Raw genomic sequence first — 27,736 nt, 5'->3', positions numbered from 1 at the left:
ATTATCGCTATTTGCACTGAAGAGTCAGTAATGTGCAGAAACATCCAAGCTGTCTCCAGCTGTTTGATGCTGGGTGCTTGTATGTCAGGATTTGCTTCTCTCCATTTACGCTAAGGTCACAATGTTCTGTTCACAGCACTGAAAGCCTCTGCGCCGTATTGAGTGCTGCACTAAAAGAGCAGGCACTGTTTGAATTGGCATCTTCGAGCGAGAGGCAGACACAGTTCATTTAAGGTAAACTGCACCACATCCACCTGCTGGGCTGTTTGGAAAGGCTCCTCAGTTTAGACTAAATTTAATACAGTACATAGGAGCCAGAATCTTTCTAACAAATCAGAGAAAATATTTTCCTCAAGCAGGGGCATAATTCAGCAGTAAATGTAAATCTATCTCATTATCCACTTACTGGATTAATGGTTCAAAGTTGAAGGTTAAAGCTTTTACTGAGCTGCTGCAAATACTAATTTGCTCACTACCATTTAATAATAATAATAATAATAAAAAAAAGATTAAGCACTTCAGAGAGAACCTTATTTAATGCTTAAGCAAATGTTTGCAGTTCTCAAGAGAAAACAAGTGGCCCCCTATGCCATACACATATGGACTGATAGACATGTAGGAAGCTGAGATAAAGAACTCAATTTCAACCCAAATAGGACAGTCACTTGGGCTAAAAGTCCACTGAAGGATTAGGTAGAGAGTCCAGTCTACCTGAAACAATCCCATGGCTGCTACCACAGCCACCGTACTTCGATAGAAACCGTGACTCTTCCCTGGGTGGTGATCGGGGGATATGATATCATTGGCCGGTGTCACGGTATTTGTTCGGCCCAGGAGCACTACAATGGTCAAGCAGCTGGTAACCGTGACAATGATCAAGGGCAGCAGGTGGCACAGCAGCATGATGAGGTATTTGTACACACAGTTGAGGATGGGACAGTAATTCTCACCACACTGAAAGAAATCCGTAGGGCAGCCTCCTCTGTTTTCCGTCGCGTTTTCCACGGATCCTCGAAAAGTAATGGCAAACATCGGGAGACTGAGGAGGGCGGAGAGCGTCACGCAAACTCCACTCAACGTCCAAGCAGATGCAATGCTGTCCAGGCAAATCGGGAGGCTGCCCCTGTGGTCGACGTCTCTCAGCTTCTGGTAGCGGAAGATGCAGATGACGACGGTGAAGAGGATGCTGGCTATTTCACCAAAGGTAGTCATGAACTTAAGCAAGCGACACCACCAGGCACCGGTAGTGGTGAAAACAGTGTCAAGTATGATAACATGATAGACGTTTATGCTGACAATTTCCTCTAGGTTGAATGAAGCGAGTCCCAGTAGAAAGAGCTCAAAGGATTTTATGTGGGACACTCGGGTCTGGAAGATGAAAAGGATGAGGAAGATGTTACCCACAAGTCCTATGCATGAAACAAACAGTCTCAGGCCCAGGAGGTCGACAGAAAGGTGAGACATTGCTCAAAGTGTGCCGGATCCAACAAAATCTATCTTTTTGTCTGTGCTCTTCTCAAAGAAACGAGGCGATGAACTATCTTTCCTGCAAGAAGCAAAGTCATGAAATTAATTTCGTCACAACCTTGTTATCCAGTTCTCAAAGAGGGCAGGAATCTAGGTTTTTGATTGGCTGTGTTGATTATGAAGGCAGGGCAACAAGAGGCAGTTGGAAACACCAGAAGGCTGGGAGTAATTAAAGTCTTACCTCTGAGCTTTTCAACACTTCATCTAGAGACCAATGTCTGACTTTAGAGAGCAACATGTTTTTTCAGCTAACTAGTCTTAAAAAAAAAACTTGTTTATAGCACTTGACGTTTTCTGCTACCTTGACATTTCTCGTAAAAGTGACATAATACTTTACATGACAAAACATCCCCTATATATATATATATATATATATATATATATATATATATATATATATATATATATATATATTACACTTTTAACCTATCAAAAAGTGAACATGTGTTCTGTATTGCCCTGTGATACAGATGCCGCCTGTTCTGGTTGTATCCCACCTCCCACCCACGGACCATTTGGGATAGAAACTAGCCCCTCCACCAGTCTGCCTGGATAAAGCAGGTATTAGAAATGGATGGATTCAGCTTAATAGAAGCAGGTAACTCTTCCTAAATTTGTGGACATTTTCAAATTGAAAGAACCTGTTCGTTTTAAGTAGAAACATGAAACATTCTATGCTTCCTATAGGAATACAACACACACTTCCACTACGATATAATAGCTTGAACAGACAATAAGTTGTCCTGTGAGCTTGTAAGTTTTACTGAATAAAAGAGAATGGCAGTTTTACCGCACGTTCCCTTGTGTGTGCTGTTGTGAACAAACGGAGGAAGCACTTTAATGGGACAGGGGCTTCTGGACCCTTGGTGTTGGCGCAGGACCAGGTCATGTTCCAGCTTGTCTCTTTTTGCGTTTGGTACTGTCTTGTTAGTCTTCGTTTTCTTTAACTAAGCCCTGCATCCTGATTCAGCTTGATTGTGAATCCCAGAGAGCGCCTGTAACTAAGGAAAAGCTCCACACTGGCAGCAAGTTGGTAATCTGTGTGTGTTGCACAATGAGCCTGGACAGTGGAGGAAGTTGTAATCATTTTACCACAGGTTTAAACAATGGACTGTTATAAAAACTTGATACTACAATGATAAACTAAAGTATCTGTTACTTTGTATCATGCTTTAGTGTCTTTTTTCCCCTACCAAACATTTGATGGATTGTATTGACGGAAATGCCAACAGCCACGAGGTTGCTGCACAAATTGTTTCTAGGGTTGCAATCAAAAATTCATTTTGGGTGTTAATGTAAAAATTGAAATGCAAAGAAAATGTTCAGAGTTTTGTGCATTTAGGCAAAAAGAGTCAAAATCCAGATAGCCTATTTGGCAAAGCTAAATCCACAAAATAGCATCCTAAAAATTGATAATTCCTTGACACTATTCAATATTTTTCATTTTCTCCGACTTAAACATTTACTGACAAATGGGAAATATGTACTTCCTTTTACATTGCTAATCTGAAGCAGAAGTTACACATGACATTTTCTAAGTATCTGTTGAAATATTTAATTTGGTCTGAAACTGCTATGCTCCCACGTACACTTTAATAAAAATGTTAATCTGGAAAGCCATTATTAAATACATAGTTTGCTATTCAGCCACTGTAGAAGAAGTCACTGACTGATGGAAGGATTACATTTTTAATGACTGACTAATGAAAATAAAAGATGTCTTTGACTCTTATGATTATTTCTTACCTTTGTGGAGGCCAGTAAATAGCTTACTGTTGATGTTATTTAGGATTGTGACACAGCGTTACAGAAAGGACATAAATCAAATATATGATTTATTTTAATTTCACCAAGACAAATTCTCATAAGCCATCATATTTATAGATCATATTCTACAATAGCATACATAAATAAAAGCTTTAAGAAAACCCGCCATTATTTCCTCTTACCTAAATTTCAAGCAACAAACACCAAGATTACTAGACTATCCTCCAAAGTTATAGGCTGAATTGATTCTGAATCATCTTCTTTAGGAAGCAGCATCTCCAGATGAGGGAGCTCCTCGTTTTCTTCTAGTGAGTCCAGTCGTCTTATGAAGGATGCTCACTTTGGCTGCTTGGATCTCAGTTGCAAATTCAAAAGACAAATCGCAGATTGATTTTTGAAGTCTGTATCTTTCTTTAAACAACTGATAAATAAAAATGTAAAAAAACCCCAAAACTGCAGTGCGGTTTCCTACAGTTGCACTCATTTAAATATAGGCCTGTGTAGTTTTCTTGCTTTGTGTCTTGACAAACAATGTAAAACTCACACGAATAAGTCATAGTGAAAGTTGTAGTGATAAGCTGTCTGTTAGCGCCGCTGATGGTCTCGGTAAACCAGAAGCTCACATGGTGTGCTGGTGTTCATTCGTTAACGAGTTCCTAAAATGCTTGGGAAATCTATTGTTATCGATGGCACTGGTTTACAGCAAAAATGCACTGAGGTTGGGATTGATGTAATTCCCAGATCCAAGCTCTGTCTTGTGAGAAAATCGTGTAATCATCCAGGTTATTTAATGTTGACCTTTTGTGATTTCAAGTCATGGAGGATACCAGTCATTTCTAAAACCTCACATCTGGTCTCTATGACTGGAAAGAAAAACGTTTTAATATTGCTATGTTTTCTAGTTCCCCTCTTTGAATTGAAATATTGGAACAAAAATAACTTTTTATTTATATATTTATATGCACCTGTTTGTATATGGATCTGATGCACTGATCTACCCTGAATAGGCTCACCGGGGACCCCCTACGCTTGTAGGTTTTCGGGGTCTAAGCTGATGTAAAGTTGGCTTTCATTTCTGTTTGAGACACGCTGATGCCGCTGAGCTTCCTCATACCAAAAAAAAAAAAAACCCAAAACATTTCCAATTGACACGGCGCATCCTTCCCAGAAACTAAAGAGGGAAACCTATAGGGTCCGATGATACACTCACCCACCCGCCTGCGATGCCCCTTTAAAAACACACACCATGTTGCCATCACATGCTTCAGCTCGAGAGAAAAAAAGAAAAAGAAAAGTAGGCTGTTGATGTTCTGGTTGTTGCAAAATGAAACTCGCTTGTCACTTATATTTTTTAAAAGAAGCGCGTGAAGACCTTTTCTGTGGATTTCTGGGCTTCGCGCGGCAGGAAGCGGGACTCAGCCCACCCAGCCTGCCAGCCAGCCAGCCGTGTTGCACCGCCGCCGCCGCCGCCGCTAGTTGTTGTTCAGTAGCTGGTGCGCAAACTGAAAGCTGCGTGTTAATGCTAAGTGGCGGATATGAAGCGACGTGTGCCGACCTTCTTCGAAACGGGAACTCTTTAAAGGTTTTTTTTTGTCGGGAGAGTGGACGGGATAACGCGTGAGTTGGTGGGGGGGGAGGGAAACACCAGCAGAGCTCGGCTCTGGAGGGGAAGAGAGAAAGAGACAGAGGGGAGGAAAAAAAAGGAGTGTTGCCTTCTCTTCTCTTCTCTTCTCTCTTACGGGAACTACTCAGTTGCTGGCTCTTTTCAGCTGAGGCTGTCTCTCGAGTGGAGCTGCGAAACATCGCTGATATCTGAGCTAATTCCCTTTACCGGAGCTGCGTGGACAAAACCAGTCGGATGAGGGTTACCTTTATGCATAAATAAGGTGTTTATTTATTTATTTTTTCCCCCCTGACGCCTGCGAAAACAAGGAGAGGTAGTGGAGCCACATAAACCCACGTTCGGGTAAGTAGCGACTGCTCCACATTACCTTCCCTCTCGGCTGGGCTGCTTTATTTATTTGTTTGCTTTATTTGCCAGGATAAGGGTTGCGCGGCCAGTCTTGTGTATTTTCCTAAACAGTGATCGCAAGGGCAGATAATATCCAGGATGAAAGGGAGTCCAACAAGGTCAACTACTGGGACCCCAGCTACTCTGACTGATGTTTGGATCACCTGAAAGGATGCATGGCGTGTTTCCAGTTTTAATGTGTGTCTCTGCTTGTTGTTTGGTGGGTGGGTGTGTGGGCTGGTGGTAGGAAAGTATTGAGGTGGATAGGCGGTGCACGTTCACGTGGGATTGAAACTTTATGGTGCATATAGAGTGGTTTGTATAGAAGTATTGAACTCTTTCACATTTTGCCCCTCTCCAACCGCATACCTCAGCGTGTTTTATTGAGGTTTTTATATGATAGACCAACATAAAAATGGTGAAGTGGAAGGAAAATGATTCATTCGTTTCCTTCACAAATGAAATTGGACCAAAAAAATGATTTGTGTGTCAGAGACTCAGAGTGGTGGGGGGAAAAAAGTGTTTGCTCCCTTTCAGAGTTCTTTTTGCTTTTGGGCTTCTGTCGCTCTTAAACGTTTAAATATAAACACGAAACAGTTATCAAATTATGTAATAATGATGTAATTAAGAGACAAACTAAAAGTAATTCAGAGGCAGACATGCCGGTGTGCATCAGGTCATTGTCCTGGAGATGAAACTCGTGGTTCCAGCAATAACGTTTTCTCGAATTGTGAATAACGGGTGGAGACTTGAGTTACAACATCCCACCAATGTTTTGATGGAAAACGAGACCTTGCACGGGAATCTCTGGAATACGCATATTTGAAAACATTACGGCTCATTTGGTTAATAACAAAAACAACCCAAACCTGTTCCGAGGTAAATCAACCACATTCACCGAGACCCAAAAACTATCAATAAGTGTTCAGCTCAATTTGGAGTTGACAGAAATGAAAATAAAAACCCAAAATATGTACCTTACGTTAATTATTGTTTTTCTTGAAAACTGCATTATGGAAAACAAATACACTCTGTATCTTAGGGTGGAATTTGAAGCGACGCTAATGTTTTCGCATCGGCACTTTGTTGGTGGCATTTTCAGAGTGGGGTGTGCTCACTTATGTGACTCGCGTGGAGCCTTTAACGAGCCATTGTGAATCCACTGAACAAAAACCGGAGTAGCTGGATGCTGATTTAGCTCTCTTTGCTCAGGTGAATGAAGAGGCTTCATAAATGCCAGAGCAATTAGCCCACATTTTTAGTTTGTCTGTTCTGCCAGTGAGCTTATATAAACGGGTTGTGCTGTTACGAGAGATGACAGATAAAACCTCCGGGGGCCTCGGCTGATTCTCGGCACCGAGCGCAGAAAGTGATGTGTGGAGTTATTCCTTTTGATCACTTCGTTTTCTTTCCGGACTAAAACCGAGATGTGACCCAAGAGCTCTTTATCAGATCAGTCAAATCTAAAGACTACGTCTGCTGGTGTTCCCACTCTTTAGTCCTGCAAGAAAAATGCTTTGTCTGGTTTTTGTTGGCTGTTCCCTTTTGTGCAGTGACCACAGCAAATCGTCTGCCTCTCTCTCACTCCATCTCTGTCCTCCATCGAGCACAACCAGCTTCTTTTTAATAAAGCGAATTTAAAAATAGCATAAAAAGGAGTACAAATAAAACATATGAAACAGAAAAATCTGTAGATAGAGGGGAGTATGCACATTTTCACTCCATGAATCTGCCAGGTCTTTGAAAGCTCGCAGGTGAGGGTCACACTGGCTTGATTTGCGATTGATTATATGGCTATAAATCAGAATGGGGTTCGTCTTTGCAGGTATTTGACCCAATTGTTTTGTTACAGAGGGTAAGGAATGGAACTGACGGGCAGAACTTGCAAAAACTTAGCAAAGGCCCAAGAATCGAGCCCTGCGGGATCCCTTGAATGGCTTAATATGGTCACATTAATATTCTATCCTTAATCATTACATCCATAAACTTTCTCTGCAGCTACATTTTCAACCTGCTTTGTTAATTATGTCTGGCTTTCTCAGACATAATTAGGGAAAACAGAGTTGAAGTCCAAGGTACGGTTTGGTCTCTAACTGGGATAATAGCCAATGTGACTTTGCAAAACTCCAGTCAACTTTCAGTTTGTAAGCAGAACTGTATGACTGAATAAAAGGTTTAGTCTCGGTAAAGAAAGCTGGCAAGTGAATTATGGGAGAGAAAAGTAGAGAGAGAAAAAACATAGTTTAGGCTGATTGTGGACTTTTTAATTCAATTTTTTTGACTGATGTTGGGACATTTGAACATTTAACTACTGTGAGATGCCAAGACATATTTTGAGAAACAAAATGATTTTTGTGGAGCTGTTTAGGTCCAGAACTTATAATCAACAGGCATTGAAATTTCTTTTTGAACTGATTGTTGCTTAAGCTGTTCAGCTGCTCAGGATTACATATAGAAAATTGTGATGTGGGGGATAATGTATTCGATATGACGGCAATCTGCTTATTGCATAAATGCAATTTAATGCGATGTCAAATTCCATCCATCCATCCATCCATTTTCTGTGCACCCTTGTCCCTAATGGGGTCGGGAGGGTTGCTGGTGCCCATCTCCAGCTACGTTCCAGGCGGGAGGCGGGGTACACCCTGGACAGGTCGCCAGTCTGTCGCAGGGCAACACAAAGACATACAGGACAAACAACCATTCACACACAAACACACACCTAGGGAGAATTTAGATAGACCAATTAACCTAACAGTCATGTTTTTGGACTGTGGGAGGAAGCCGGAGTACCCGGAGAGAACCCACGCATGCACAGGGAGAACATGCAAACTCCATGCAGAAAGACCCCGGCCGGGAATCGAACCCAGGACCTTCTTGCTGCAAGGCAACAGTGCTACCAACTGCGCCACCGTGCAGCCCCGCGATGTCAAATTATTCTCCTAATTTCCAAATAGTTTAAATTGTAGATGATTAGGCGAGATTTTGACTGTTTCATTATTTTTATTTTAAAGTACAAACTAATACCAGAAGCATTTATGCTCCTTTTTTTATACACTGGAACAGCATTGTGTAAGCTGTCTAAAGCTAACAGACATTTTTTTTTTTAAACAGAAAAGTGTTGGCAAAATGTACTAAAGGATTAAAATTTTATGCTTACTGTCAATGAAATTTGACATTTCTGAGGAATTGTGGCAGTTTCAGCTATAATAGTGGCTAGACAAAGGTGCTTGAGGTGGATTTTGTGGTCCGTTAAGAAAAGGGTTTGACTTGTAAAGGAAATTTGCTCTTTTTTCTTTTTTTTGTTGGGGGGCAGAACATTTTCTACGTTAAAATTATGCATAATTAATCTTTTGTTGCCCTATAGCTGTTTTTAAATTAAGACCTTAGAGAGGTTTAATAGAAAATGATTATTTCTTTTGGTGGGGCTAACGAGAGAACCTTGGCATCATCCTTATTTTGCGATGTTGATTGTTTGATAAACCACGAACAGGTGATATCTACCACTTTATTTATGAATTGTGGGTCATACTTATATCCTCCCTCTTTTGAGAGGATATAATATGACGTAGACCTCTTCTAACTTCTAGTAACTGCAATTTTTCCAGTTCAATCTTCGCAATCAATCAGATTTGATGGAGAGCATCTGTGAAATGCACCTTTCAGGTTTTGTCACTTTTCTTCTATTTTGGATTTTGGTTTGACTGGGCCGTTGCTTTCATTTGTTTCTTGTTCTATTGAACACTAGAAGGTTATTATCCAGGGGTAACTTATGTTTAGTCCACAGTGGGCCAGTGTCCCACATTTTACATGTCACCCTGGGTCAAAACACCTTAATCAAGTGACCGGTAAACCTTGGTTTAGCTCCATCAATCTTCCCATCCACTTTGGCCATCTTCCTTCTCTTCACAGCTTCTTATATCTACATCAAGAGCATCTTTCACCATGGTGATGCTGTATTTTGGGTGATGTGTAGCGTTAGTTTCCACTAGACCAGGAACATTTTTGGTCTCATCTGACCAGATCTCCTTCTTGGACCTCATATGGCTTTCTTTCTCAAATTGTTCTAAAACTCTTGCATAAATTTCAGATTGCTGGAGTGCATGAATATTCGTCAATGCGCTACATTGTGTTGGTATGCCAAAACAAACAAAACAAAATCCAGTGAAATACAATGTCTGTTATTAAAATTGTCCTCCCTCCCTACGCCTTGTCGGACTCACTTATACCAGTTGTAAATTTAATTCATCTGAATTCTTTTGCTTCTCAAATCAGATTCCACAATGTAATTTGATAAACAAAGAAAATTAGCCAAAATGTAAAAAATGTGTTTGGAAAAACTATGTACAGTCTGACTACTTTCATTGGGGTTTCAAATGAAAAGCAGCAGTTAGTTAATAATTAAATGCTCCGTCATCAGGAGTGAGGATTTTGATAAACGCACGAGTTTTGTTAGGTTACTGATCATGTGTGCCACGCAATGCCAGGATGGATAGATTTAAGTTTCCTAATGTCACCTGCAAAGCCGTCTGTGTGACAGTTGAACTTTGGTCATGCAGCTGCACAGTTATTTCAAGCATAAGAGCATTTACCTGATTGAAATCCTGGAGTGGGACAGTAAATGAGCTGTGCACAAACAAGAGTGGGTCCAAAACTCCTCCACAACAAATTGGAAAAGTTATCTTAAATATGTGGTTTTCTGGACAGAAATCCATTTACTTAAGCCATTGCTGCTATAGGTGGCTAGCATGGCTTTTCTTTTTGGCTTTGTTTTTGTTTAATAAATAATGACAGGGCAGCCTTTGCTTTGTGTGAGTTGTCCTGATATTAAAACCCTGGAATCTGAAGAGTTTCAGCTCTTTTAGCATGACTTGTAAGTTCTTTTTTTGTTGTTTTTTTGCCAAATGTAGTTTTCAGAACCGATATGAAACAGGTTTACGTTGCACTGATCTTGGCAGGCCAACCCTGTGTCACACATCTTTGTTGTAGTTGAACATTAATCTTTCAGCGGTATTGCTTGCTGGCTTTTTCTTCACCACATAGTGAATCTTTACCAAATTTTCACTTTGAGCCAACAGACCGCACCCCATTTTACTGAGCTGTCATAAGTGTCGTAAAATTTAATGCGGAAGTCCTCTAATGACTCACGCCTAGGACCTGCCATTTAATAGCTGTACTGGACTAATGAGTGAGCCATAAAGACAATCTGCCAACACACAAATTCAAAGTTCAAATAAAATACAAAATAGTGTAATTAGAGTCGATTCTGACTTGTTATGTTAAAGGTATTTAACATGGGTTTATTTTTCATTTCATTTCCCCCAGCTTGTTGTATAGCTTTATAAACCTCAACGATAGTTTGGATTTGGCAGCTGTCCACATTTTTATCCATACAAGGTGGTTGAGAGATGTGGAGTACATATGGTGCAAAGGTCCTGGGTCATCCTTCATGTTGTTTCTATTTTGCTTTGAGATGGACTTTTTTTGTAAAGGGGTCTTTAAAGAGACCAAGTCATTTGTCATTTTGTCTACCGTATTATGAGGCTTATAGTAAGCACACCTCACTATAAGCCGCACCTACAAAGTAAAAAAAAACAGAAAAAACTGGAAATGTACATATATAAGCTGCTGGTATCTCCGCCGCTCTCGGTTTTCCATAAGGATGCAGGTTGGGTCCTTAATAAATCTGCTATTAAGGTAGCAGCCCTCCGTCTCCAACACCGAACCATGGATTCGTTCACGCCGAGCTTACGTGCAGCGGCTCTATTTTCCTCCTGAACTGCCAGATCGATAGACCTAAACTTAAAAACTGCATCATATGAACTTCTTCGTGTGGTTTCCATGGTTTGAGTTTGAAAACATTTCTCCGTCGTGCCTGCTGCTAGCATGTGCTTGTTCTAAGTGAAAATTTGTGTTTTCTTCTTTGGTTTCCAATTTTGACTTTCAATGATTCACTTCCTGCTAAAGAGCCCCCTGGTGGTTGGAAAACAAATCCACAGAAAAGCTGCACCGGGCCGTAAGCCACATGGTTCAAAGCGTGGGGAAAAAGTAGCGGCTTATGGTCCTAAAAATACGGTACATAAAACATATAAAAGAAAATGGCTTCTGTGTTCTTTGGAGGATATCGATGAAGTATTATGTTTCTATAGTTGTAGAGGCTCAAACAGCCATTGGAAGAGAGCCGATTGTATCACAGCTTTCTAATATAACGGTTTTACACAAAGAGCTTACATTTTCAATGCAACATTCGTTGATTGCAATTTCAGATGTCTCTTATTTCCCTCCTTAAATCTCAAATTTTCCTCAAAACCTGCCTTGTGGAGAGAAATGACCAACCTACTTTGGTTGCTAAGGCAACCTTGGGTTGCCAAGGCTGCTTCTTCTTGTCTGTCGATGTTGTCGCTGCCAGTTATGAATCAGATTTACACTGCCCTCTAATGGCAGCTACGACAAATAAAAATACAAATAAAAAAAAAAAGGTTTGCAATGTGGAGCTGTTGTCAGTCAGCAGTTCTCATGGTTAGACTTTGTTTGTTTGCCATCACCTGGATTAAATAAAACAAACGCACCCTAAAGAAGGCAGTAATTTGCTGTGACTATTACTAGGCAGAGTTAGCCTTTCCATCCTTATTTGAGCAAAAAGGAATTAGTGAGCAGATGATAGACTTGAGTGAGCAGATTTAAGTTGCAGAGGCAGGAAGTTTTGAGTCCAACAAGAAGAGTAAAAAAAAAACAAAGTGGAAGAAAGCTTTGATGAAAAGTGGTGCATATTTGTAAGCTAGAAGGATGTTTTAGACTGCTTGGGACGTTTAGATTGTGAGCAATAGAACATTTGACTCCGAAAACACGGACTGCTCTTAAATTAAAAATCTTTGTGTTTGGGGAGGGGACATTTTCAGTAAAACACCATCACTTCCATTAATAGTTCAGATTTTACTAAGACACAATGCATCTGGAAAGTATTTACTGCGCTTCACTTTTTCCACATTTTATGTTGGAGCCTTATTCCAAATCAAATTTAGCCAAATTAATCTGTTTCCTCATAACTCTACACACATCCTATTCGTCACACTCAGGACAATGTGGGGGGAAAAAAGAGCTTACAGCCTCAGTTTTTTTTTTACAGAGATTTTGCAAGCTTGGCTCACTTCGCCCATTCTTCCTTCGTGTTTCTCCTCCTCCATCAGGTTGGATGGGAAATGTCTGTGCAACTGTTATTGGATCTCTCCAGAGATGTTCAATCAGATTCAAAGCTGGACTCTGGCTCTGGATATTCACATAGTGGTTCTAGTGGGGGTTGGTATTGGCCTACTGATAATTCGTTCTCTTGACACCAAAAAAGTTCAATCTTTGTCTCTTAAGTCGTTTTGAAGTTCTCTTCTGTTCTGTTCAGAATGATGGCACTGGACCAAGTGTCTTTTTTAAAATTTTTTAATTAAGCAGTCATGTGGAGAGACTTTTTCCAACAAAATATGGTCTGGAATTATTGTTGAGGATACATTTGAAGCAGAATTGTTTTACTTTTAACTGCTGCCATCCATACCCACCAAGGTTTTTGCTTCAAGGATATAGCTATGTTTAAATAACTTTACATTAAGGTTTCTTCAGTAGCTGTCAGATATTTCATCCACCACTTTTATATTTTCTTTCAACTACTTGCTGGTGTTTGAGCAGCTCTGTACACAGACACCTCTTGATGAGGAGCAAGATTACTGTCACGGTTGCCTGATTTCATTGAGAAAAGATTTTTCTTATCCGTTTGCCCTTGTGCTCATTAAGTAAATCTGATTTCATCTGTCAAGCCCTCTTTTGCAGCTCCAGTTTTTACCTTGCGAGTGTTGGCAGCTGGCCTCTCGGTCATGTTCTTAACAGGGACGATACTGTGTTTTAGCTGTAATTTTGTAATTAACCTCCTGCGGCCTCTCTAGTATTAAAGCTCTGCTCCGATAGCGGAAGTTATGTTCATTGCCCTGCCAGGTCCGGGGGGCTTCAGCACTGTCACACCTGTGATGAGGTTCAGATCTGTAGGTGAGGTTAAACTGAGTCTGTTGGGCCAGAGATCCCTCTCTTAGACTTTGAGTCTTCCCTGGGTGTGTCACTTTTTTTGTGGCTTATGTGTCTTTGCTCTCCTTTGGGGGGGGGAGACACTACCTATTCTTCTTATAGTATACTCTCTGTAAGCTATAAACCTGGACTCTGATTTGCGTATTTCATGCCACCAAGTGGACAATTAGGAAAGACCCAGGACTCAAAGTAGACGTCTGCGTTTTGATTCCGTTTCGTCAAACGCCATTCTGAGTATTCTTGGGAGTTCTGTGATACGAAATGGTAATTCAGGTTTCAAATGAGCCGTTGTGAAATAACCAAACACTCAGACGAAGATTTTTATTTTTAGTATTTTTTCCGAGCAGATCTTTAGAAAAAGAGATTTGACGAAAGCATATGTCTACGGAGGCTGAGCAGCTGTTGCGAGTGTGGCGTACTTTGTCTCTATTAGCTGCTCTGACTGGTGGGAAATATGTTAATCAGAGTCAGTGACAGACTAAAGTAAGACTCTTAGCTTTGAACTGACTGCTCCTTACAAAATCTGTCTTGTCTGTATGAAACATCCTGCACCACTCTGTTTAATCAGTAGCTCTAAAAAGCTGCAGCGGCTGCATTTCAGCAGATTTTTAAAAAATACCTGAGTGCATAATCTGTAAATTATATTGGTATGATGTTTTTAAAAGGGCATTTATTTCTCCAATATGGACACTACTGTTGCTTTTCCTGCTTTAGCTGCATCGTTGGTTTACAGATCCTTTAAATCTGTCTGAGGTATCATAACTAGCACACTGCTGCTGATTTGTTTGAGAGGCAGCCCTATATTAATCTGAGCTTTGAAAAACATGAGTGAATTTTGACTTGTATAAAAGCACAGGTTTTTATACTTTTTATCTTTTGAAACCATTCCTAGATATCTGGGGGGGGGAAACGACAATCCCTTTTGGTCAAACGGCTCCTTAAAACCTGTCTAGCCGAGCAACTGCTTGAGGGCCTTCACATCAAATTTTAAAAGGTTAGGAACGCATAATTTCCCCCCCAAATTAACAGTTTTTACAATATTTTGTAAAAAATTTTAAAAAAGAATTGAGATTCTAAAAATGCTTTGGATGAATCTACACAGGCTTAATGAAAGAGAAACTTTCCAGAGTTTATGAAAACTTTCAACTGCTGGAAAAGATGAAGAATAGCTGCCTACTGTGTACATGACTAATTAGCCAGATATTAGGTTGTTATACCTGCATTAGTCCATAAAGAACAGAAGGAGAAAACGAGTAGCATTTTGTAAAATATTCAAACTTTTGTAATTTTACGCAAGGGTGCTCCACTGGTATTTTATTTTTGGTAAAAGAGTTACTGTTGCTTCATTGGACATATTTTTTCCTCAAAAATAGCTCAGAAGAAAAACAAGCTGGATTCTTCAGTAACAGGGACCACAACACAGACCTTTTTACCCTGGGCACCGGGGGCGCGCCTCTAACTATTGTAGTTTGATTTCGTTTGATCATGTTTGCTTCAGTTCGGGCTTCTAATTTATTGGAGAAAATGTGCTGTCATGCTGACCTTTTCACAGTGTCCTCTTCTTGTTAGAAGACCATTTTTTCCCATCTGTAGCATGCTTCTGCTCCCTTGTGCCAGTAGCTGCCTGCAGTGACAACACCATTACCTTCCTAATAAAACATAACCAATAGCTATTTCTAACCCTCTAAATATCAGTTGTTGCGGCAGAATGAGTCCCGAGTGTCATTTCTGTGGACTTGAATATTAAAAACAGACTGAGCTGTACAAAAAAATTGACATTCCGTTGACTTTTTCATGTGACTTATCTGCTCTTTTATAACCTCTTGTTATTAATAACCCTTCGAATTCACGACTCCAAGTTCGAGCCAGTTTCGGCAGCATCTTTCCCAGCAGGGGTTTAGGCACAGCGTGTCTGTGGTCCGGGCTTGTGGAAGACAGGAGCGTCTTTGACATGTGGCAGTTTAAGGAAGAAAAGAATGGATTCACCTGTGGGCTGAGGATGGGGGCTGATTGGATGCTATTTCCTCCTGATGCAGCACAGTTCGAAAACGTTGCAGCATGGGACAGGGTGTAATAGTCCTCTAATGATAGGATTCCGGCTCGCTCAGTATCTGGGCGGAAGACGGCGTCCAGACACAAATTGATGGTGTCTGTTGTAATGAAAAGGTAATGAAGCGTTTTGGCTGGCAAAGCCGGACATCCAGTTCAGTATTGTGCGAGTCCATCGCTAAATAAGCTGCGCTTTTAATGAGTGGATGGTTATCTCTTGTCTTTTCTTGTATATATAGTTGTGTTTGGTAAGCTTAGGTAACACCGTTCAGCAAACACTTAGTGCAATAACAATTTATCCACACACCGAGCGAGTCGGAATCCTATCATTCAGGATTTCTCTCTCGGTGTTAAAACAGTTATTTAGCCTTTCCAGTACAGCCGGACAAAAAAATAAATAAAACTGTCAACATTCCTATTTGGCTTTTTTTGGTTCGTTTTCTGAGGCATTTGGGCATCTCTATATTTACTTGGTGGATGAGCAGAGATACACAGAGAAAGATTGCTTACAAAGTTTTGCTGGAAATTGTGGAAAATGTCCCAGTTTCCATAGTTTCAGCGTTTTGTTCAGCTTCAACCGTTAGTGGCGGCTCATGGGGGAAAAAAGAAAATTCTTGGTGGGGCTGATGTGTCTATAAATTTCACCGCCTAGTCTAATACAAGCACTCAAATGAACAGTCGGAAAAATAACTACACTTCCACAGTGATAATTTCATTTCCTTCTCCAAATCAGCCAGTGTCACAGATTAAGTCGATAAAAAATTTAATAGACTCTATTTACTCTTTGGAAAGGAACGAAATGAAGCACAATACAATACTTGTGTCCTTGAGAAGTTTGTATCAAATGTATTATTTCAACTCAGGCTAACCAAATCAACTGTGTATGTGTGTGCATCTGATTCTGAGGTGAATGAAATGTTTCTGTGTGAGAGAGCGACTATGAAATGAGGTGTGTGTGTGTGTGTGTTTGGGTTCTGAGCTAGGTGTATTTCTGTGAAACAAAAGGGAGAGAGGGGGAGTGAGACAGAGTTGACACTGTTGTGAATACAAACTATGACAAGACAGATGCATTATTATTGCACAGTATAAACCAAAATAGTCTGAGAAAACGGGAAACATCTCCATGTGTTTTGACGTTGGAACAAAAAAGAAGCCTACGAATACAATTAATATAAAACCAGACTGCGTGTAATGGTACAACTGCTGAAGACCAAAGATGATGGCATTTAAAATGTTTTCAACAGCTCTGTCATCAATAACTAACATCAACAATCACTATCATCTGCAAAAGGATAGCTTCAGCTTCAATCGCGGGACTCATGAGTCCATGTGGACTGTTTCAATCAGCCTTAATGGAAGCGCAACATTCTGGTTCTCATTTTAATTTCCACTGAGGCCGCAGCCTACAAGCGCTCACCGTTTTAAACATTTACTGACTCTAATGTTTCCTTATGAACTCCCTAAAATTGTTAACAAGAATGTTTGGATGAAATAAAAATCACCTCTAACAGATACGCTGATAGGATTTGTGCTTGCTGTAGCGCCGGCGCCCAGATTGGGACTCAAGGTTGTTTGAGACGTATTTACAGTACTTGCTAACACTCTTGGCACCCCTGCTAAAGAAGTTAACCTTAGCCTTTAGAAAGTTTTTGTTTCGTGTCTGACCGGGTGTTTGTGAAAGAAAACCTCCTTCACAGTGCAGAGGTACTGGAGATGTGTTACAGTTTACTTTTTTGCATTGCTTTCTTTATATTTAGATCTCGGAAAAAGTGTTTACGGAGGTAGTTGATAAGATTAGCTATATTTGTTTTTTTAAAAGGTGAATACAGTCATTAAATGAAAAAATATCAACTATCTTTAAGTCAGATATTTGACGACAATTAATGGCAGACTTTTGGAAAACTGAGTCCAAATCCAACTCTATAATCAGTCAGACATGTAGAGTCAAGAAACCCTTTAAACAGAATCAGTCTTATAACGTGACGTAGGCTAAAACATCTCGAAAAGCAGCACACAAGGCCCTGGTCTAAAAAAAACAAACTGATGAAACAAGGTCTTTGGCATCTTTCAGTTCGGAAAAGTAACTTCTAAGGCTTTGGGACTCCAGCAAAACTCAGTGAGAATCATTATCCACAAGTGGAGCAAACATGAAACCGTGGGGAACCTCCTCATTAGAGACAGGCCCAGATTTACTCCAAGGAATAATGCACTGACAATGCATCCTCCTTTGCCTTCGTTAAGACCAGCGATTATCCTTGATCAGTTAGACGTAGAGACGGGACAAAAAGTGCTTCCAGGAGAGTCTCCAGTCCAAAACTACTGATGACCAAAAAGAAGACTAAAATGTTTCACATTCGCCAAAATAAAATCTGGTTTATACCCGCCACTTTTTGACTTTATGCTCAAGAACACTTGCGTTGCATAGCAAGCCCACAAACGAATGGCTAAAAGCACCCAACCACTAAACAAAAACGGTCCAAAGGTTTTGGAGTGACCTAGTCCAAGTCCAGATTTCTCCACAGTCAAGTAACGTTGTTACTTTTCCACAAATGACCAGGTCGATTTGGATAGCTGATTATTTTTGTCTAATCGTAAAATTAGTTAAATGCCCTAAAACAAAATAAAAGTGTGCGTGACAAAAAAAAAAAAAAGCAAAGACAGAAGAAATTTGTAAAGTCACAAACTCTGTTTCACAGCACCATAGCATCTTAAAACGTTCCTGTTCAGAGACCTACTTGCTTCGAGGCAAAAGCGCTGGCCCCCAAACCACTGTGCCGCTTTTGTTTTTATCTATTTATATGTTATAAAACGCCTAATTAGATCAGCTTCTGTAAAGAATTTGACATGTTGGTTCGTTGATGTTGCACAATGACAGAATCACTCAGACTGCTTCCCCCCCACAGCACTAAGAGCTCAGCCTACACTTTGTGGATCGAGTTTGAATTGATTCAGTCTGAATACGTTCAGGTTCATGCTGCGTGCGTATGCAGCTTGGCCCCTTCAGCGTGTCTGATTTTTCATCACAATGTTTTCCATTTCTAGTCTTGAAAGAGGTCTGGTGTCGGCATAAAGTGGCAAAGTGGCTGTGTCATTGATGGCGGGGTCTGATTCTTTCAGATTACATAAAAATTTGCCAAAAGGACAAAAAAAACGGCTTTTTCAGCATTTGTGGCAGGCTGGATGGAATATAATCAATGGCTGTATATTTTTAAGAGGTTACATATAAGATTTGGGGTTTAAAAAAAAGTGACGATTCAATAAAGATTAGTGCCACTCTGTTTCTAAAGTTCATTTTTGGCAGTCAAGATAAATATGTGTAAAATAAATTAACCTTTTACTGGATTAACATTGTAAATGTATTCAAATGGAGTGGAAATATGTTCAGAAATAACTGCATCCTAGGTGCACAAAGGAACATTACCACAGACCCTTCCTCCCAGCAGCTGTAAGAACAAAACCCAAAGGGTCTTCATAACTGCTGTTATTTGCACATCCCAGCTGTTTGCAAAATTTCTTCACTTCTTGTAAATGGTCTGTTGTTGATTTTAATCCACCGATATGTCCATGCACATCTTGCACATTTTTCTTCTCTAAATTAACCAAATCAGCTGCACAATACTTTTAGTTTGAGTATGCTGTTTTTAAATAGCTACACGATATTGTTTTTGTAGCTCCTGTGACGCCAGAATTTCACCACTGTGGGGAAAGAAAGCATATATCTCCTCTATTTCTATTCTGGTGCAGCAATTATCTGAACCCTTAAAAATGAGTGCAACTTTTATTATTATTGATATTGTATTGAACCTTTTCACATTTTTAAAATTAATAATCCATAAATGTTTGCCTTTGCATCAACAAATAAAACTTTTCATCCATATTGACAGTCAAGCAGAAAAACTCTGTTACTGTTGTACTAATGGTAATTTTCAGTAATTAACCTGTTTTACTTAAACTTATAAAGTTTTATATTGACTAAAAACTTAAGTGAAAGTGATATAATTTCATGAAGACTGTTTAAACTACAACATTTAAATGAGTAAAACCAGTGTTGTATAGTAACGAAGTAAAAATACTTCACTACTTTACTTAAGTATATTTTGGAGTACTTCATACTTTCCTGGAGTATGAAAATTTTTGATGACTTTCACTTTTACTTCACTATATTTCCGAACTTAATTGCGTACTTTTACTCCGATACATTTTCAATGTGTGGTTTAGTTACTCGTTACAAAAAAGCGAGAGAGAGAAACAAAGTGTTTTGACCCCACCTACTGATTAGCAAGTAGCAAGCAGGCTACCGAACAAAGTCCGGTAGCCTGCTTGCCTGGGCTTGTTCATCACCACCAATAGGATACACCTTCTTCTTCTTCTTTTCTATTATGGCGGATCACAAGCAACTTTAAGGTGCATACCGCCACCTACTGTACATGAGTGTGTAGAAGCATTACTTCACATCTATTAAATTCTATTTTTTAATTTTGTATTCTTAAGATAAATAAACAATGCTTTCCTTAATTTGTGAATATCTGTTATGTTTCCTTCATTTCCTAATATACCTTTAAGATTCCATTCATGCCCCATATTTCTAACTATTCTCTTTAATTCTTCCCTTTCGAGTTCATTTGACTTACAGTTCATCAAGATGTGTTCTACATTTTCTTTCTCTCCACATCTCTCACATTTATCATTATTTTTCCTCCCTATTGTATAAAGCATGTCATTTAAGTAGGTATGACCTACTCTTAATCTACTAATTATTATTTCTTCTCTTCTGTTTCGTTCATTAATGCTTCGAATTTGAACTGACTTTTGTACTTCATGTAATCTTCTTCCTTTCTTATCTTCATTCCACATTTTTTGCCATTTCTTGATTCTTTACTTTTAATTAGGATACACCTGTTTCGCTTCTCCCATTAAACACAAAGCAAGTCTCGCAATCAGTAGCAGTCACATGGAAATTCTATCTTACAAAAACTCCCCGTCCAACTTGAAGAAACACATCGAGGTAACTTCTTATGAAATGGTTATAATCCTCCTGTTTCAGTAACTATAGCTTGGTCACTAGGCACTACTGTGTTGTGAAATCTTGACCATAAATGAACTTTGTTTGGCATTGTTTCAGTTCCACACGTGGTGTATTTAGCTTAGGCCTAATGTTGACTGTATCAGGCTACCTAGACTCCTCTGTTCAAGGGGGACAGAAGCCATAGCGATAGCAATTTAGACTAAATTTAACGAATATAGGAAAGGCATGCAAGTTCAAAACCAGGTTTACAGATGCCAATAAGCTGCATTTCCCTCCCAATTCTTTTTTTCTTTTGCATAATGACCAGTTGTGTGCACCACCTACTGATTGTAGGATTGACTGATTTGTGAAGTAGAGTAATCGTAACAGCTCTTTTTCTTCATGTTGGCCGCATTTTCTGTACTATTTATTTTTCTCATTTTCAGCACTGACCTTACTTGAAGGGAAAACTTAAGGTTTACAAAAACTTTGTATTTTCTGTCCTGGAGGGTTTACTAAGAAGCTGGTTCAGTTGTAAAGCAGGTTAAGTTAACCTTGTGCTATTGGTAAAGCACCTAATTTTCTTAACTAAATGATGCCTGCAGGTATATCTATTAGCAGGTTTAATTTTGCCTGCACTTGGTTGGGTACATTATTTTAAGTGTATTTGACAAGTTTACCAAAATATAAAAAATGTCATTCAAACTGCATTTGCTTTGTTTTACTTTTTACTTGTACTTTTCATTACATTACTTGAGTACATCCATTTTTACAGTAATTTCCATACTTAAGTACAAGAAGTTTCAGATACTTTAAGACTTTAACTCAAGTAACATTTCAGTCAGTGACTTCGACTTTTACCAAAGTCATATTTTGGAGAGGTACTTGTACTTTTACTTGACTCTGAGATTTCAGTACTTTATACAACACTGAGTAAAACTGAAAGCCTTTCATTAAGGCTCACTTTATATGGAACATGCGTGAATTTTACGTCACACCTTCATTCATGTTGCGCACATTTTGAATGTTTTTGAATATGAATTTGAATAATAGAAGAGAAAGTCTGGCAGAATAAAACCAAGCAAATCTCACGTCATTATTTTTGAACACAGATTTGAAGATATCGGCTGAGATTCTAACAATGTTATAGGCGATAAAATTCCAATATTTCATCAATAGTGTTCATGGTTTTCCTAATCCCTAAAGTCCTAACCTCCAAAGTGCCACAAATTTAAAATAGTAATCCGTCTTTGTTTCACCTCTCCAAAAGTTTTGAACATCTTTTATAGCTTTTCATGTCTTGGATTTTACAGATGTTCGTTCAGTTTTAAGTCATTTAAAACAGGCCAATTAATGATTTGAGCCCCAAAAAAAGACACTTTATGCGAAACATTTACAATTTTGTGTCCGCACCAAACAAATGTAATGAAAAAATTCATTTTAAATTGCTCGTTGGACAAACGTAAAACATTTGTGAACATTTTGTGTCTGCGGTTGGTGTAAGGTTAACGCGTGGAGGAGAAAACGGGAATTTTTGTTTTATCCTGGAGAAGGATGAAACAGAAGAATGACAGTTGTTGGAGAATTTCTTATAAAATAGGAAAAAGTGAGAAAAATTGTTGTCTGTTTAGTTTGTGTGAAAAAGTTGAGGAAATTTAACTAAAACTGTATAACGTCATAACGTTCTGATTGTCACAAAGTACCTAAAAAGTACTATTTCAACGGTAAAAGTACAAAACTAAACAGAGAATCTAATAGAAAGCCTGGAAAACTCTATGAAATAATGGCTTCTTGGAAGCAAAGAGGAATTCATAGCTCCTGTAATTCTTATTATTTATTGCTATTTTTTTAGAACAGCAATGCAGTTTCCATTGGTGAAATTCTGGAACGAACAGATGCTCCATTCAGTTGACCAAAGATCTTATTCTGAAATTTTCCCACTGTTCTGCTTCCAACTGGGAGGTAAAACACTAAAATCAGATTTTATTTTCTATCCACAAAGCGCATCAAAACTACTAAATCTCTTCATTCTTGGGCTATAAACACATCAAACAGCTGAATTTTCTTTGATGTGCCTTTTATTTGAATGATAATTGGATAAGGGTTAGACACATATGCTTAGATGCAATAATGGGGATGACCTTGCAATTCCCTCTTCTTCTTCTTCTTCTTCTTCTTCTTCTTCTTCTTCTTCTTTTGGTTGGATTTCAAACAATATTGCCATCAAAGAAGCTGCATCACATTTTGTTTTCTCTCTTACTCGGAGCCGGAAGGGGTTTGCAGCTCTTGTGATCATTCTTGCAGCGCAAGACATGTTAGCAAAAGTGTGGAAAGAAAGAAAGAACTCGTTGAGTTTCGCTACATCAACACAGCAGTTGAATTTTCCTTTTACAGAAACTCGTCTTGGTTTGGAGATTTAGTCGTGGGATTTTTTTTGTTTTCGATGCCAGCTTATTGTCGCTCAAATTAAAGGGAACGGATTGGCCTTCATTAACGCTTACAGTAAAATAGCACTGCGCGGAGTTTCACACGCTGAGACACCAGGCGCCTTTAAATCTTCCATGCATCCACCACATGTGACACTGGTAACATAGGACTAAATGTGTTTTTCTCTGGACGTGTTTTCGACACTGGTGGTTGACTCTCAGTGGTTTGGTCGCGACGAAATGACAGGGTGAGGCTTTGTGTAGTTGTGCAGGGGGGCTTGGGGGGGAGAATGGCCTGATACCAATCATCCCATCATGTAGCGCAGCGCTAAATCGTGGAGAGGAACCGAGAAACCCGCACATATTTAGTTCCCCGTCGCCCCGCAACTCCTGACCCTGGAACAGCTGTTGGGTCGGTAAAGCTGGCGCGGTTGCCTTTAGATTAAGTTTCTGCCATTCTGCGGAAGCCCAACCAGGAAGAGCAAACATTCACACACACACACACACACACACACAAACAGGGGAAAGGGAGAGAGGGAGAGAGGGAGAAAAGATCTCGCAGGCAGCGCCACCGACCGTCCTCTCCGCTCCACTCCTCCCCAGCTCTCCCAGTTTGCGGAGCTCCGCCGCCGCACCAGTCCCGACTCCCTCCACCTCCACCGCCTCGCCTCCCTCCTTCCCTGCGGATTCGCTCGACGCTTTTTTTTCCTCCACTATTCCCCCCCACTCTCCTCCTCTGCCTTGTTAAAAAAAAAAAAAGAAGAAGAAGAAGGAGGAGGAAAGGGAAGGAGTTAACGCAGCTCGGTGTATCGCGTCGCTGTCTGGATGTTTGAAGTTGCTCCGACCGCCAGGAGCGGAGAGGAGTGGAGAGGAGCGGAGCGGAGCGCGGAGCCCATTTTTCCGCTTCGTGCAGCAGGAGCGACACACGGGGCTGCCGCTGCCGAGCTCCGCCAGGACCGCGACCGCACCAGCCGCCGTGTGAGTAATACTGAACCCGAACAATAATAAGTGTGAGACCAGAAGAGGGGCGACTGCCCTTTAGTTTGTGTGTGTTTTGGTAGAGCGCTCTCCTCCCCACCACCACCCCACCGTCCTCTCTCTAACCCGTATTTAGAGCCTTGCTGGCTACTTCAGATGGGCAGCTATGTCAGGCTGTACTGTACTCTCCATCCTGCTGTAGAACTGGGCCTGTGCGTCTGCACAATTTCCACACTCTAAATACAAACGTGTGAATGTCTGTGCCTTGTAGCCCAATCCGGATCAATGCTGCAGAGACAGACAGTCCCGGAGAAAACCGGAGCGGTGACCTAATGTTTCAGGTTCTTGCCTCCTCTGGGTTCAGGCTCGGTCGGTGTGTGTCAGGCGAGCCAGCCAGCCAGCCAGCCAGCGCGGCGGCTCGGGTTCAGCTCGCCTGGCACGGAAAATGTGAAGTAAGAAGCTCTCAGCAGCCTCACCTGGGCGGTTATTGATTTTTTTGATGCGTGCGTTGCGGGTGTTTGACGTGGCTCCACATGAAAGTCTGAAACTACCGGGCAGAACCGAGCAGATGAGGTTTACTTTCAGGTGTAATACTGGGTGATGATGAGGGTGGCGTGATAGCTGCCAACTGTTTTATGGTTATTGTTCTAGTCGTGCAAACTATTCTGAATATTTGGTGGCTTATCGCGCGTTTTTTCTTCTTTAATGAAACGGAAAAGTGATTTTTCTCTCACAATAAATGTTTTTAAAAAATTAATAAGAGGTAGAAGAAGGATTTAATCAGAGCCAAATATCTTCTAAAAACAAAAATCAATTCCAATATGGGCTGATTATGAATAATATGAGGTGACCCACAAACATCTGACTGTGAATGTCATGTTCTCTTGTCCTTCCTATTTTTAAGAATGGATCTCTCTGTCTGGTCATATTTGCATCTCAGGAAAAACAGAAGTCACGATTAGGAGCTCCTGGAAAGTCTCTGAACTCAAACCAAAGCTGATCTATCCAGGCTCCTTCACCACATCACAAACCTTTAACCTATTCCTTCACTAGCCACTCTTTAAGCTTAGCTTCACGTGCCTCACACTGGGAAAACCTGTCATCTGTTAAGTTAGACTGAAATTTACCGGCTACCATTAAAAATGCGATCTCTTAGGTGTTGCTACCTCACAAGACTGAGGTTTTTAAGGTTTGAACCGGCTACCAGCTGGGAAGAATCTGCTAGATCTCTTGGCCTGGCATTGGGTTCCTCTGAGCTCTTTTGGTTTCTGATTTCCACTCCAAAGACATAAATCAGACTGGGGCTCAAACCGCGACTCTTGATTTGATTCAGGCACAGGTGTGAGTGTGAGCAGGCTTGTCTTCCTTCGTCTCTGCTTTTCTTGGACTGCATCAACCATGGTTGGGCGATACCAAGCAATCCCCTACAGAACAACGGTCATGCACAGTATAGGAAGGATAGAAATGTAACCCAGAGCACCTAAAACTCATATTTGCTTTCAAAATGATGGAAGTGAGTAGCATGTCTGGTAGTAGGACAGACTTAAAATATCAAAATACACTTGCCAATTTCAATTTTAGGCATTAAAATGTCTTAGATTTTCCATAACACACTATAAAGTACATTTAGTCTGTCTTTCTTCTTTCATTGCTTTGTTTACTGTGAGAAACACACTGCCAGCCTTAATTTGCTCTCTGCTTTGTTTTTATGGAAATAGAAGTCCGGTGTTGTTATGCTATAAAAAACTACAAGACCCATGATGCACAGTAGGAAGCAGCTCTGCCAAAGGAATTTATTAATGTGTATTTAACCTTGTCTGTGAACCCGTGATGGTATTCTGCTCTTGAAAGTTGCTTATTGTAGTTTGTTTAAGGAATTCAAATTTAAAAAATATATATTCTTGGGGTCTTATCCTCTACTACCAGTAATTTTACTTTTGTGAGATTATATTGAATGTTAGAGTACGGGGATGTCAGAAATACTGCACTGTAAGAGGTCATCGCACACTTCCAATGTTTTAACGTTTTGACGCAACAAAACCACAGACTTTGATTTATTTTATATAGGATAAATAAATAAAAGTGCATAATTATGAAGCGTAATAAAAATATTTATAATAATGCCTAACCTGTCTGTTAGGCTGTGTCTTATCTGATTATTAGAGGTTTAAACTTGGGAAACTATTTTGTAATTTAGCTTTGCTTTAAACTTTTCTAAATATTTATCCATAACTTTCATGATAATGTTTAATCTTGTGTATTAAACCACTAACAAATATTTTTCAGATTATTTTTTCATGTGTAAAAATGTTGAAAACTGTGGTATCATTGTCCTAACTATCTGCTACCAAAGTTGGTGGTTGAGATATTTAAAAAATAAATGTAGATTTCAAACCAAAAATCTGCCATTGAAATTTCCATCCATCCATCCATCCATTTTCTGTTCACCCTTGTCCCTAATGGGGTCGGGAGGGTTGTTGGTGCCTATCTCCAGCTACGTTCCGGGCGAGAGGCGGGGTACACCCCGGACAGGTCGCCAGTCTGTCGCAGGGCAACACAAAGACATACAGGACAAACAACCATGTACACACACACTCACACCTAGGGAGAATTTAGAGAAACCAATTGACCTGACAGTCATGTTTTTGGACTGTGGGAGGAAGCCGGAGAACCCGGAGAGAACCCACGCATGCACAGGGAGAACATGCAAACTCCATGCAGAAAGACCCCGGCCGGGAATCGAACCCAGGACCTTCTTGCTGCAAGGCAACAGTGCTACCAACTGCGCCACTGTGCAGCCCATCCATTGAAATTTCTTTTTGCAATTTTCCAAATGGATTACTGTAGCTGGATTAGATTGTCAGTCTAAATTTAAATCACAATGGACTTAAATATCTTGAAAATGGTGTGAAATAAAACAATAAAAAGGCCTTTAAAAAGCCATCTCAAAGTTTTTCATTCATTCATATAAAGAACAGAATTACAGAGTTACTCAAAACATCTTCTCTCATTGAGTCGATACATGAATAATTGCTGTATTTTAAGTATTCTTTCCAGTCACAGTTTTGAATACTGTCCAAATTGTCGTTCAAAAACAGCAAACATACCAAATCCCATCTTCCTGCGTTTCTCTGCCTCCGTCTAGATTTAATCATTCACTTTCACTAAGTCCACATGTTCCTTTGGAAACTCTCCACCGCCTCCATCTATGGCACTTGTTACTTTCAGTGTCATTAATGCTTACGGCTTTCTGCCGGGGGGCCGGTCACAAGCGTAATCTGAGGGACGCTGATTTTATAAATGCAGATGATCTTTATTTTGCTCTTTTAAAACACCAGCATGCTTTTCCGTCCCCCGTTGCCTGGCAACCTCTACCTACACAGGACGGGGTCTGGGGAGCTCGACCAGGACTTGTTACCCTGACAAGAAAATGTTCCCTGATTGCTCTCCTTCTTAAGAACTTTGCTGTTATTAAAGCTGTGTGACCATGAGGTCATCTCGTGCAATCTGTGCGAAATGCGCACACACACACTGCATTTCTCCTCTCGCTTGTCAGAGTTTAGATGTATCTCTTGCTATCCCACTCCCACCCTCTGACTTCTAACTATAACTCTTATGTGGTTTATACTCCATATATCCTCTGTAGTCTCTCCTTTCCCCTGCTGTTGCTTCCTCTTTTGTTGAGTGAGAACTAACAAAGGGGTGTGCTGATTGATCGGTCAGCCATCTTTATTGGCAGATCTTTTATTTTGATCAATTTTTCTCTGAAAAGACTAACCAGAAGAGACAGTTGTGCTTTTCTACCAAAGCAGAACTGATTTATCTATATCTATTACAGTCTAAGGACACAATACAATGCAATCACTTTGCATGGGCGCTCTACAAGAGGTCAGTGTACCTGGGGATGCG

General features: G+C 40.1%; 2 protein-coding genes across 3 annotated transcripts in view; one reads left to right on the top strand and one right to left on the bottom strand.

Moving 5' to 3' along the window:
• Positions 1-534: 534 nt before the first annotated feature.
• ora6 (olfactory receptor class A related 6) lies at positions 535-1,521 on the bottom strand. The gene has a single exon (XM_028040740.1). The coding sequence runs from the start codon at positions 1,462-1,464 to the stop codon at positions 535-537; it is 930 nt and encodes a 309-aa protein (XP_027896541.1). The 5' UTR covers positions 1,465-1,521.
• A 3,051-nt stretch (positions 1,522-4,572) lies between these two features.
• LOC114158729 (bromo adjacent homology domain-containing 1 protein) overlaps positions 4,573-27,736 on the top strand; it is a 48,339-nt gene continuing 25,175 nt past the window's right edge. The window contains exon 1 of one of the 2 annotated variants that reach the window (XM_028040512.1): positions 4,573-5,260. The gene's annotated coding sequence lies outside the window, so the exon portion shown is untranslated. Of the gene's footprint in view, positions 5,261-22,603; positions 23,828-27,736 lie in introns of those variants that run through there. The other variant, XM_028040511.1, reaches the window with a different exon arrangement.

The sequence above is a fragment of the Xiphophorus couchianus genome, chromosome 15 (genome assembly GCF_001444195.1).
Source record: "Xiphophorus couchianus chromosome 15, X_couchianus-1.0, whole genome shotgun sequence".
Classification (NCBI taxonomy): Eukaryota; Metazoa; Chordata; class Actinopteri; order Cyprinodontiformes; family Poeciliidae; genus Xiphophorus; species Xiphophorus couchianus.
This window is presented reverse-complemented; position numbering and strand designations above follow the sequence as displayed.

Coding starts and splice junctions, on each gene's coding strand:
- ora6 (XM_028040740.1), bottom strand. CDS start 1,464: ATGTCTCACCTTTCTGTCGACCTCCTGGGCCTGAGACTGTTTGTTTCA.